This window comes from Myxocyprinus asiaticus, chromosome 40 (assembly GCF_019703515.2).
Source record: "Myxocyprinus asiaticus isolate MX2 ecotype Aquarium Trade chromosome 40, UBuf_Myxa_2, whole genome shotgun sequence".
NCBI lineage: Eukaryota > Metazoa > Chordata > Actinopteri > Cypriniformes > Catostomidae > Myxocyprinus > Myxocyprinus asiaticus.
In genome coordinates this window covers 31560910-31574818 of record NC_059383.1, presented here as the reverse complement: position 1 = coordinate 31574818, position 13909 = coordinate 31560910, and the positions used below count along the sequence as shown (strand labels likewise).

General features: G+C 39.9%; 1 protein-coding gene across 2 annotated transcripts in view; it reads right to left on the bottom strand.

The window, feature by feature from the left end:
* The window catches only part of LOC127430576 (patatin-like phospholipase domain-containing protein 7), a 44205-nt gene that overhangs the window by 19734 nt on the left and 10562 nt on the right, over positions 1-13909 (bottom strand). For both annotated transcript variants that reach the window (XM_051680425.1, XM_051680426.1), the window contains exons 11-19: positions 13496-13576; positions 11885-12026; positions 11678-11761; positions 9725-9810; positions 9457-9609; positions 9267-9344; positions 7111-7316; positions 5792-5923; positions 1161-1284 (exon numbers count right to left, since the gene is read on the bottom strand). In XM_051680425.1, coding sequence (XP_051536385.1) covers positions 1161-1284; positions 5792-5923; positions 7111-7316; positions 9267-9344; positions 9457-9609; positions 9725-9810; positions 11678-11761; positions 11885-12026; positions 13496-13576 — 1086 coding nt within the window. The remainder of the gene's footprint in view (positions 1-1160; positions 1285-5791; positions 5924-7110; positions 7317-9266; positions 9345-9456; positions 9610-9724; positions 9811-11677; positions 11762-11884; positions 12027-13495; positions 13577-13909) is intronic.

Below are 13909 nucleotides of genomic sequence, written 5' to 3'. Positions count from 1 at the left end.
ATGGGGAAAAAATGTGATCTCAATGATTTGGACTGTGGCATGATTGTTGGTGCCAGATGAGCTTGTCTGAGTATTTCTGAAACTGCTGATCTCCTGGGATTTTCAAGCATAACAATCTCTAGAGCTTACTCCGAATGGTGCCAAAAACAACAAACATCCAGTGGGCAGCAGTTCTGTGGACGGAAATGCCTTGTTGATGAGAGAGGTCAACAGAGAATGGCCAGACTGGTTCGAACTGAAAAAGTCTACCGTAACTCAGATATCCGCTCTGTTCAATTGTGGTGAGAATTGACACTGTTTTGGCAGCACGAGGGGGACCTACACAATATTAGGCAGGTGGTTTTAATGTTGTGGCTGATCGGTGTGTGTGTGTATATTATATTATATTATATATATATAAAATTATATATAAACATATTATTTATGTATAATATAACATTTAATTAATTAAACATTTATTTTAAAAGGTGAACCCAGTAATTTTTTCCTCATTAAAACATTTTAACTCCTAAAGACATTAATTGTAATTTTGCAATATATGTAGGAAAACATGGCCACTCACATTAAAATGAAGTCATAGCAGTCACCTTATAAAAGCTGTTTTATTCTACATGGAGACGGTCCACACATGGGGGCTGCCATGTTAGAATCACATGACCAGTCGAATACTACAAGCTTAATCGCAGTAACCGTCCTGTTATTTGACATTTCACTCACTGATTAAAGTAATCATGGCTGACTGTGAATACTACATTTCTACAATGGCATCTGAAACAGAAAACTATTTATTTTAAATGATGCTCCACACCACTAGATTTTACTGTTAGTCCAAGAGGACACAAACAGAAAAAAGTTACTGAGTGCACCTTTAAAAGTTTATCAACATAAACAACATGAGAAAACAGCCCTGAAAACAGTTGAAAACATAATAGTTTTAGCTACTTTTAAGAAGTTACTGTGTTTATAAAAGCATTAAAGCACTCAAGGGTGTGCTATATTGTAAATATAGTCACAGCCAATAGGGTTTAAGGCACTATGCAGCCTGTCATGCCTAACCTGAACAGGTAACAAATGGAGGTAAAAAGTTAAAGGCAAGAATAAGATTACTATGACAGCTTAAAATTCTATTCAAGTATTGTTGTGCATGTGTAAAAGCTCACCACTCCAATGAGATCCCCTCTGCCATACTCTCCCGTCAGCTCCTTTTTCCCATCCTCCTTCCTGATGACGGAACGCAGGCGGCCACTGAGCACTATAAAAGTACTGTCAGACGTATCACCCTGCCTGGGGGGGGGGGGGGGTTGTGTGTCATAGAAGATTTATGAGATGCTGAGAGAGCTTATCTGTCTAAGCCAGAGGCCTGAAGAGAAGAACTCGGCAATTTCATTAGATTGTATTTTGTCCAAAACTCTGACTAAAACGATCATGGGCTCAGAAAAATATCACAATAGAGAGCTTATCTGGAAGATGATCTCAGCTGAGCTAAGATTTCTGCATGGATGTAATTTAATACTAATACATACATAATACAAGGTACTGTGTTTAACATACCATTCTAAAAAGAAAGAGGTAATGACAGAGGGGCAAATATGGAGAAAATATACAGTATATCCATAAAGTATTCAGACCTCTTCATTTTTCTCACATTTTGTTATGTTGCAGCCTTACGCTAAAATGCTTATAATTATACATTTGTTTTACATCAGTCTACAATCCATACCCCATCATGACAAAGCAAAAACCAGATTTTTGATAACTATGCAAATTTATTAAAAAGAAACTTGTGAAAGAATCACATAAGTATTCAGACCCTTTACTATGACACTTGAAATTTAGCTTAGTTTCTACACTTTGATTGGAGTCCACCTGTGGCAAATTCAATTGATTGGACATGAACTGGAAAAGCCATGGAAAGACATACACCTGTCTATATAAGGTGTCACAGATGAAAATGCAAATCAGAGCAAAAACCAAGCCATAAGGTCAAAGGAACTGCCTGCAGAGCTCAGAGATAGGATTGTGTCAAGGCACAGATCTGAGGAAGGCTAAAAATAAATTTTGGCTGCATTGAAGGTTCCCAAGTACAAAGTGGCCTCCATAATTTTTAAATGTAAGTGTGGAACAACCAGGACTCTTCCTAGAGCTGGCTGCCCGGCCAAAATGTGCAAACAGGGGACAAGGGCCTTGGTAAGAGAGGTGACCAAGAACCCGATGGTCACTCTGGTTGAGCTCCAGAGATCAACCATGGACAACAATCACTGCAACACTCCACCGATCTGGTCTTTATGGCAGAATGGCCAGACGGAAGCCTCTCCTCAGTGCAAAACACATGAAAGCCCACTTGGAATTTGCAAAAAAGCACCTAAAGGACTCTCAGACTGTGAGAAACGAGATTCTCTGGTCTGATGAAATGAAGATTGAACTGTTTGGCCTCAATTCCAAGTGTCATGTCTGGAGGAAACCAGGCACCGATCATCACCTGCGCAATACCATCCCAGAAGTGAACCATGGTGGTGGTAGCATCATGCTGTGGGGATGTTTTTCAGCAGCAGGGACTGGGGGACTGGTCAGGATTGAAGTAAAGCTGAATGCAGCAAAATACAGAGATGTCCTCAATGAAAACATGGTTCAGAGTGCTCAGGACCTCAGACTGGGCCGAAGGTTCACATTCCAACAGGACAAAGACACTATGCACACGACCAAGACAACACAAGAGTGGCTTAGGGACAACTCTGTGAATGACCTTAAGTGGCCCAGTCAGAGCCCGGACTTGAACCCAATCGAACATCTCTGGAGAGACCTGAAAACGGCTATCCACTGACGGTCCCCATCCAACCTGACAGAGCTTGAGAGGATCTGCAGAGAAGAATGGCAGAAAATCCCCAAATCCAGATGTGCAAAGCTTGTCGCATCATACCCAAAAAGACTTGAGGCTGTAATTGCTGCAAAAGGTTCTTCAACTAAATACTGATTTAAGGGTCTGAATACTTATGTCAATGTGTGTGGAGGCGAGGGCATGGTCGAGCGTTCGTCTGGAAAGAAAGTAAGCGGTAAGGGTTCTCACCTGAGATGAATTGCTGGTAATTGCTTGTTTCTGTTTTCACAGTGAGAGATGGGGGAAATAAAAGGGCCAGTCCTCAGAGTGTGAGAGGAGGAGAGCCCAGCTGAGAAGCTGTTTGTGTGTTGGCCACTGCCGTTGAATTGAAGCTTCACCGTTACACGAGCCGAGGAGGACAACTGGCGGGTGCTGCGGAGCTTAGTACCCCAGGAGCAACGAACCCTCATGTGCTGCTAAGAAAATGGGGTCCCAAGATGATCCGGAGGCCTACCCTGAGCTCTTTGAGCACACAGCCAAAGCCCTGAGATGGCCAAAGGAACAACGGGCAGTACATCATCTTCCGCTGCTGACCGGGGAAGCCCAGATCACAGCCAACAACTTCTGGTCGCCAACCTCCTGGACTACGCATTGTTGAAGAAGTCCATCCTGCAATGGGCTGGCCGCAGTCCAGAAGAACATCACAAGCACTTCTGCTCCCTGACGCGGAGTGAGTTTGGCAGCCCGTTTGCCTTTGCCCAACAGTTCCGTGATGCCTACCAGCGGTGAGTGCTGGCTAAGGAGGACAGCAACGCCGATGATGTCATCAACTTGGTGGTGCTGGAGGGGATGGCCGAGTGGGTCCAGTGCCAGTGGTCAGCGTCGCTGGACAAAGCGGTCCAGCTGGCAAAAGACCATTTGTCGGCATATCCGGGGGCCAGCGCACCCCATGCCCTCCCCCCCGTTGTCTCTTCCCCCCTCCTTCCTTCTGCCCTATTCCGTTCCCCCGGAAACAGGGGAACATTCTCCCGAAACTGGCTTTCCTGTTCCAACAAACCCTGTCTCTCCCCTCTCTTCATCCCAGGTGAGGGAACCCACTGCCTCAGGTGTGGGCGGAAAGCTTGGGCCGCTCTGCTGGAGTGGCGGGAAGCCAGGTCAGGTCCGAGATCAGTGCCCTGTAATGGAGGTGGGGGCCTTGATCAGGGTCCCCGACACTCCACAGACCGCCCCCAAGGGTACATACCAAGCCTTGGTGGATTCAAATTGTAATCAATCCTCCATTCATCAGTGCTTGGTTCAAAACAAGGCATTGGATACAAATAATCGGATGAAGATGAGGTGTGTGCACGGGGATATTCATGATTATCCTGTAGTGACTGTCACGATTATGCTTTTGTCCCTGGTACATTATGTCGAGGCGATGGTTAGTCCTCGCCTCACCCATTCACTAATTTTGGGGACTAATTGGCCAACTTTTCAATTATTATTGAAGGAGTTGTGTGTGGATGGGTCCTGTGAGAAAGTGAGTCAGTGTTGGATGTGCGAAGCGCTGGCTGGGGAGGCGTGGCCTGGGGCGTCTACGTCTGCTCTGTGTTATACCAATTTGTGACCCTTCCTTTTGGTTTGTTTGGGGCATGGCTACACTTCAGCGTCTTATGGACAGGGTCCTCAGACTGCACACTGTGTATGCCACTGCCTATTTGGATGACACCATTATTTACAGTAATGATTGACAGCAGCACATGCAGCATATGGGGGCCTATCTGAGGTTGCTGCTATAAGCAGGGCTCATAGCAAACCCAAAGAAGTGCGCAACTGGGCGGGTGGAGGTACAGTATCTGGGGTTGGCCAAAAAGGAGGCGAGACAGTTCCTGGGGCTTACTGACTATTATTGAAGGTTTGTGCCTAATTATTTGGACGTCACCAGCCCACTGACTGATCTCACTAGAAAGGGAGCTCCAGACCTGGTCCAGTGGACGGAGCCGTGTCAGCAAGTATTCACACAGGTAAAGCTGCACTTTGTGGAGGGCCGCTTCTGCATTCCCCTGACTTCTCTCTACCTTTTGTTCTGCAGACAGACGCATCAAACAGGGGGCTGGGTGCTATACTGTCCCAGGTGGTGGAGGAGGAGGAGCGCCCGGGGCTGTACATTAGTCGGAAGCTCTCTATAAGAGAGACTAATACAGCACCATAGAGAAGGAGTGCTTGTGGGCGGTCCTCACTCTCCACTACTATTTGTTGGGATGAGCATTCACCCTCTGTTCGGACCATGCCCCACTCCAGTGGGTCCTCCGCATGAAGGATGCCAATGCCCGCATCACCCGTAGGTATCTGGCACTCCAGCCATTTAAATTCAAGGTGGTCCACAGGCCGGGGGCCCAAATGGCTGTCGTGGACTTCCTCTCCAGACAGTCTGGATGGTTCCCCGGCCTGAGTCGGGCGTTGGGGGTAAGTGGAGGCGAGGGAATGGTCGAGCATTCGTCTGGAAAGAGCGTAAGTGGTATGAATTTCTGGTAATTGCTTGTTTCTGTGTTCACAGTGAGAGACAGGAAAATAAAACAGCCAGTCCTCAGAGTGTGAGAGAGGGAGAGCCCAGCTGAGAAGCTGTTTGTGTGTTGGCTGCTGCCATTGAAATGAAGCAGCACCGTAACGCTTGAGCAAATGCGTTTTGTGTATCAATAAAAGTGACATTCCTGAGTTGGAATCGCCATCTCCCGCTTCCTCATTTCATTGAACCCGTTACAATGTGATATTTCAGTTTGTTTTTGTTTGTTTTTTTACAAATTTGCAAAGTTATCAAAAATCTGGTTTTGCTTTGGCATTATAGGGTATGGAGTGTAGATTGATGTGGGGAAAAAAATATTTAAAGCATTTTAGCATAAGACTGCAACATAACAAAATGTGAAAAAAATTAAGGGGTCTGAATACTTTATGAATGCACTGTAAGTGGTAAATATGACAGCAAATGAAATACACCTGTAGACAGCTCTGCCCGCCTCCACAGCCATCCAGTCAAGGGCAAAGTCAATCTGTCTGACGAAAGATGACATCCTTCTTACGACAGTATGAGCAACATTCAGCACCACTGTGGGTTCAGCTCGCATGATCCTGACACAATACACACATAAATATGGGACATTGTGTCAATGCATCTGCTGGAGAACCACTCAATTAAGCCTACCTGTCAATGTTGAGAAGGGCTTCAAATAATTATATCCTAAATTACACAAAAGGATTGTTTACCCAAAAATGAAAATTCTCTCATCATTTACTCACCCTCACTTCTTTAGCAAAACACAAATCATGATTTTTAGAAGAATATCTCAGCTCTGTAGTTCCATACAATGCAAGTGAATGGGTGCCAAAAATTTGACACTCCAAATAGCACATAAATGCATAATAAAAGCAATCCATAAGATGCCAGTGTTTTAATCCATATTTTCAGAAGTGATAAGAGAGGTGTGGGTGAGAAACAAATCAATATTAATTCCTTTTTTGCTAGAAATTCTTCTCCCTGCCCAGTAGGGGGCGATATGCATGAAGAATGTAAATCACAAAAAGTACAAGAAGAAAGTGAACTGTTTCTCACCCACACATATCATATCATTTCTGAAGACACTGATTTAACCACTGGAGTCTTATAGATTACTTTTATGCTGACTTATGTGATTTTTGGAGCTTCAAAATGATGGCACCCATTCACTTGCATTGTATGGACCAAAAGAGCTTAGAACTACTTCTAAAAATCTTAATTTTAGTTCAGCAGATGAAAGAAAGTCATACACATCTGGGATGTCATAAGGGTGAGAAAATGAAGAGAATTTTAATTTTTGGGTGAACAATCCCTTTAAGATACTCAGATTTTATTTAAGGCTCTTGACAGGCCTGACAGAAATTCTGATTACAAGGTTTACACACTTTTCTTCTCATGTTTTTCAGTGTTTACTGTACAGCTGGTCACAAGAGTTTTTTTCCATGGCAATCTACTATTGTATCAACTATTTCGGATAAACCCACCCAGTAACAACAAATAAAAACAAAACAAACGGTAACTGGTCACTTTAAATATTGGTTGGTCAGACCGTATCTGTCCAAGCGGGTTGTTCTCGGCCAGAATAAGCTACAAAGTGGAACAAACTTTATGCTGATTACAAAAGTCTGTCTATGTGAGACTAGGAAAACGGTCAAGTAAATTACTGGAGCAAGTAACCAAACATCTTTCAACATTATAAGTGCACACAAGTTACAAAAAGTGAAGAACAACCCTTTAAAGTGACAGTGTTTATGTGACCTACTCATAGAAATGTGTTTTAGACATGGACAGGAAGCTGCAGTCACGATGTGCCCGCACAGTGAAGATGAGTGGCTCGCCCGTCAGCACGGCCAGCTGACCCACCAGCTCTCCTGGGTGAGCCACGAACAGACACGTGTCCTCCTCTCTGTCGATCATCCGCTGGTACACATGGAGCGTGCCTGAGATCACAAACTGCACACTCACTTCCTGAGGAACACACACCCACATGCAGTAAAAAAAAAAAAAAAAAAAAAAATATATATATTTTTTTTTTTTTTTAAAGTCATTTGGTCAGGCTAACACATTAGAAAGAAGAAATCTACAGAAACCGCTAAAGTTGTGTCAAGATAAAATCATGCTCTATTTGTATATGCCCACTCTGAATCCACACACACATTTTAAAAATTTACTGAGCTGACTGTGGATGAAAATCAGTAGATATCTGAGGATTGGATTTAACCCTTGTGTTGTGTTTGTTTTGTGCAAACACATTTTGTGTTCCCGGTCATAAATGACCAGTCCAGTAAGATAGTTTATAAATCTCTCATATTGCATTTATCATCACAATATATTGCATTAGATCTTTTTATCAACTTTTTTTAGTAATTATGACTCCTTTTTTTAAACATCTTTTTTGAAAATATAAATTTTTTACTGAAAGAAGGAATAATTGAATTGAGCTTATTGGGCCAGTGAGGGGCACTCCCTGCAGAATAAAAAACAAAAAACAAAAAAAACAACAATAATTACATAATAAATTAATAACCACTTGCTTAATTGAGCTGAACAAAATAGGGTGTCATTTTAAAGCTTTGAATCTGGATTTTCAATGCATATAGCTGATCCTGCCAATTCTTAAATAATGCTTTTCAATTTGCTGGCAAATAAAAACTGTTTAGTTCTTATTTGCAAATCTGTTATCACAACAATTATATTCAGAGCTGATAAAACCATAAAAAAAGATGAGATAGCCATGTATTATATATCGTTGGAAAGGTCTCAATTATTAGAATGCGATGAGCAAATTTGTTTCACTCAGAGGCCAAACTGCAGTAAGTATTAGGGTATGAAATTCCCACTGACACGCATAAATATAATAAACAGCAGTGTCTTTTTGACACATTTTTCCTTATTACTTCTTGGAACATACATATATCATTGACAATGACATATCGTAACTTACAGCAGACTATCCCGATTCAAACGACACAAACACAACATAATATGATAAGTAGATCTTGAATTATACCTCAAAGAGTGTACATACATGGAAAGACAAAGAACAAAAACATTGTGTGTGTGTGTGTGTGTGTGTGTGTGTGTGTGTGTGTGTGTGTGCGTGCGCAAACACACATGTGCTCATTTAAAGGATTGGGATGCACCTGAACACTTAATATCTCTGTATTTTGTAGTCTAATCCATTAATTTCCAATGGCCAGCCATTTCTGACCGGGAACACAAATGTAACAAAGTAAAATAAAACAAAATACATTTTGCAAAGAAAACGGTCCAAATTGTTTTGTTTTCAGATACCATATTTGAACAAAGTCAAGAAATTTTATTCCAATTGTATTAAGAAAAAAAAAAAAAACTTTGTCCAGGTCATAAAGACCAGAACACAACATAAGGGTTAAACTTGGTGAAATGAGCTAATCAAAGCTGAGAGTACAACAATGTTAGCATAAAGCATTTTCAAATGATAAAACATTTGAAATAAACAAACATACCGGGGAAAGGGGATGTGTAGAATTTGTGAATGAAGGGTATTCAAATTCTAGTCTGGCCTAGTGATCAAATTAGCTTCAATCATTGCCCATAATGTCTTTATAAAGGAAATCAAACACACCCACTTTTGATCACATGATCAGTATGCAAGCATTCAAACTGTGTATCAAAACCTAATGAGCCGCCTACCTTGACAGCATTTTTGGGCATCACTGCTATGTTCAATACATAAAGACTGTCTGAAATTCTAGATAGCAATATTATACAACCTTCTAAGATACTGTACTTTATTTGGCAATATCACATACAGTAAATGCTTAAATAACCAACCCACTTGTGATGATATCTGTATAAACAGGTTCCCATTTAGGCAGCAGACGTTAAACAAACATACTAGGGTTTGAGAAACAGTCACTGTTTAAGATATCTCACCTGATCTCCTTGGCGAGCTACAATAGATCCAGCCTTAACCTGATGCAGTGTCACCCTGCCCTCCAGCAAACTGGGGTCCTAAACACACAGCACAAGTGAAAATATTAAAAAGACAGACACGTAAATAATTTACATTTAGAAAACACATTAAACATGAACACATTTCTCAGTGGTGGTGGTGTATATTGACCTGCAGCTGAAAAATACCCAGCAGGTCTTTCTTGGCGGCCTGGAATATGGCTCCTACTTTACTGGGGGGCACGTCAGAGCGTGGTGCATTGTCCGTGTAATGAATCACAGCGGATGGAGCATGCTGCATGGTCACACTCTTCTTCAGAATGGACTGAAGAAAATATAAACATGCATGAAAACACAAAAATGACCTTAAACGTTCAAAAATCTAGAGATATTTGAAGGAATTAAAGGAGATGAGAGAGGTGAAATGGAGGGGGAACAACCTTGTAAATGACAGGACTGGATGGAGGTTCATCTATGGTGACTCGGGCCCGTTCGCAAGCCATGTTCAGGTCGTTTCCTGCCACCCCTGCGTACCCATACAGGCAGAGTTTGAGTCTGGTTTTTAGATTTTCTGATTCAGTTTTCTTATTAAATTAGGTCATTTAAGATAAATAAATTCACAGAAAAATGTGCAGCAAAATTCTGATTTGTTTTGTTCAAATCCAATCTTCAGGATTGACTGTTATTACGCAAGAGATGAAATCTGAACTGTGTGTTCAGGGTTTGTAGTCAATTACAGGGTTTATCTACATTGGTTGCTAAAGTAAAAATGTAGGAATCTCTACAATGCCAGAACACTTAACTTCTAAAGCAACTGAGAGTTCAAGCTGTACGTATAGAACATTTTAAGTATGGAAAGAAGACTGCAGATGGAAACTGACATTTGTCCTCAGTTTATGTCTGACATCATAAGGCTTATGAGACATAAGCAATGGAGGAGGCCTTACCAATATCCAGATACTGCTCACAGTGTATGATGCTGAATACAATCAAGTCCCAAATGATGAAAAAAAAAATTATTTAATTCTGCTCTGACAGCCCATACTAAAACCCATGGTAACACTTTCTATAAAGCCCATGTTTATAATGCATTGTAAAGGCATAATAAATGCATTATAATGCATTCTTATTGTATAATAATACCTTATAATACATTATGCTTCTCATAAACAATTGTAACCACAATTATAATGCATTATAATACTTACCTATTCATAGTTTTACCTTAGAGTATAATGCATTATAACATGACTAAAATAAAAAAAATTTATCTGCAGAAGTTGACATGCTTTAAGTGACAAAAGCAATGTCTTCTTTTAAACATCAATACTATATTTTCAGTGTTTATAAGACATTACAAATCAAGCTTGTAAAATGGAAGTTATGAAATCACTTTCCTCAAGGGACTAAACATTTTGTGGTAAATTCAACAAGGAGAGCTTGTTAAGTCTCTATAATCCTCTTGATTTATGACATATCTGATGTTTTATTATACATTTTTATTAGGCCTATGGTCTACTTTCCACTTAAATTACACCCTGTTGGGAAAAAAATATACTGGAAATGTATTATTAATGTCTCAAATTTGCATTGTGAACATGTATCCTTTGTATTCTGTGCATTTTTATATAACTTCCATTATATAAGCTTGACTTGTAATGTAGTGTAAATTAAGTTTGTTATGGTTGTTTGTAAGACATTGCTTTTGTACCTTTCCTTAAAGCAGTCCAAAACAACTTATAATGGTATATGATCGTGTCATAAAGCCAATGACTGTTTACACTATAATGCTGCTTTTGCAAGACCGCACTTAAACAATATCAAATATATACAGTATATTACATTACAACTTCTGCAGATGAAATTGGATGTTGTGTTATAATGCATTATACTCTTTAAGGTGTAACTATGAATATTCGAAGTATTATGTATTATACCTGTATATACAATTATGTATAAGAAGTTATAATATAAGGTGTATTATGAGACATTATGAATGTATTTTAATGCCTTTACAATGCATTATAAATATGGGCTTCACAGAAAGTGTTACCAAAAAAATATTTTTTTGCAGTTCAGACTTACACATTTATCTGATAATGGATTTGATTCAGATATTTACATTTACATTTATGCATTTGGCAGACGCTTTTATCCAAAGCATCTTACAGTGCACTTTAAACAGGGACAATCCCCCTGGAGCAACCTGGAGTTAAGTGCTTGCTCAAGCAACCTTCTGATTACCAGTTATGTGCTTTAGCCCACTACGCCACCACCCCTTCAAAATACGATTTGAGCTGCCAATTTGAAGAAAGTCTTGCGATACTGAAAAGCAGAATCTGTGTGAGTGGTGAGGGAGATGGTGGATGATCTATCAGATAGTGAGGTGTTACCTGTGCTCTCTACAGGCATCGAGACAGAACGAGACCTCCGCGCAACTGACGATGCGCTTTCATATGAACCAGCTTGGCCTCCGTCTGAGTGATGAGAAAATTATATCACACTAAAAACAGCCATGTATGACCAATATTCCTTTAAATGTGTTTTTGTTTGAAAATAATACTAGAGCAGAATGACGTAATGAAGTGATGTGTGTGTACCCGAGTCTGTAAAGTGCTCTCCAGAGCTGTGCAGGGGCTCGTCTTCTGATGTTGTCTGAAAGTGGGGTCTGCGCGGGACTCTAATGGGACTCCCCTCGGCGAGCACACTGTTGACTGTGAACAGCGGCACTGCTTGTCTGTCCTATGCGCACACGCACACACACACACACAATTACAAGCATCTGGCACTGGCACACATAAAACAACTGTACAAGACTTAAGCAAAAGCCATCAAGTGTTTTGCTATACTGAAAGACTCAATAGACAACATCTTACTTTACAAAGTTTCATTCTTAATTACTCATTTTAAAGACTTATGGGTCAATGAAGTGATGCTAACTTGTGTGTTCTATTAATTTATTCAATTCATACAATGACTCGAATACACCACTTCCATACGTTTTCAATTTCTGAATGAAATTTCATTTTGATATTTCTTTGGTCATAAAGTCAGAAATGTCATGGTGGTATAACCCTCCTCAGATCATAATGAAAAAAAGAGACACATTAGGCCGAAATAAATTGTTTTTTTTTTTTTTTTTTTTAAATACACTAAAAAGTTATTACCGTTTCTTTAAAGGAAATGAAGCAGTTTTGGTATTAACATTTAAATCATACATATAACAAACACTCAGGAAGCCATTTTATTGTTGTGTTATCAAGAAATAAAACAGGAAATTACATCACAGTAAGGAACTCTTTTGATCCTAATGACTGTGTAAAGGTGAGTAAATCTCTAAAAGATATCAGATAATTTGACTTTGTGACATGGTAAGGTTGGCTTAGGTTGTCAAATGGTATAACCATAAGAAAACTTTGTGTTATTCATGATTCAAAAGTTAGTATTTGTACAAAATATTTGTTTTAATTTTTTTTTATGCGTAAACTCACATTCAAGGTAATTTATGGAAAATATTCACGGTATTCAAGGAAAATCTCATTACATTTCACTTGATGGTTATACTACTCAACCTTTTAAGGATTATTAAATTAACTTTTGTTGAAATGGTGTAAAAAAAAATTAAACCGCATGAAACCAACATGGTCACAAATATTACATTTTTAAAACACTTAATGCATTTTTAAATTGTGAGAAGACTTTTCCTTTTCATCATTTTTTTGTCACTGACCCAGAATAATTTTTTTCAAAACATAATTTGAGCTTTTTCAGAACAACACAACCCAAATTAGCAGAATAAAAGTGAAAAGTGATAAATGTGAGAATTTGAGATTTTCTGCTCTGTTGACACAAAACCTTGCCTGCTGTCAGTACTAAGTTGTATTTTTAGTAGAAGGAAGAACCAAATTCACAGCAGAAGCCAAAAGTACTCCTGAAATCAAAACAGAAAACAACTCCCTCGGCCTGTCTGTGCTCCCTAGATGTGTATGTAGGGTTGTACTGTGCCATGCATTGGAGGTTGAAGGGCGATTTTTGCCCCAGAGGGAAACACTCCGGACTTCAATCTAAGTTTTACGGCTCAACTGCAGGAGTGATAATCCTGATGGATGAGGGTTAATGTAGCATGAAATAACACAAGTGTGTATAAGAAAGCACACGTATTTTAGAAGTGATCGAGTGTAATGCTGAAATGCATGTGTACTCTCTCTAACCTGATTGAAAAGCTCAGTTGTCAGTCCCAGGTAGTTGTGAAGTGCCAGGAAGGTGACTCTCTGCAGACGCACCATGATTATCTAAACAGACAGATAAAGGAACCAAATAGATGGTTCTGACATTACAACCATGAGCACATTAAAGACAACATGAAATCTAAATGGACCATATTTAAAAGTGCTGTAAGTGATTTTAGCGTTCTGAAGCTTTCAAGTGACTGAGCCGTTGAATTAGCCATGCCCCTCATTCCAAAACCCCGACCTCCAAAGATAATTTTAGACCAATACTGAGCAAAAGAGCAGCATAATTTGTTTCTGTGGCTGTTAAATTCAACAGTGGCACAATAGCGCCCTCAGTTGACAAACAGTGAATCTGTCATGGCTCAGAGTTTGCCGGTTTGCTTTGTATGTTTT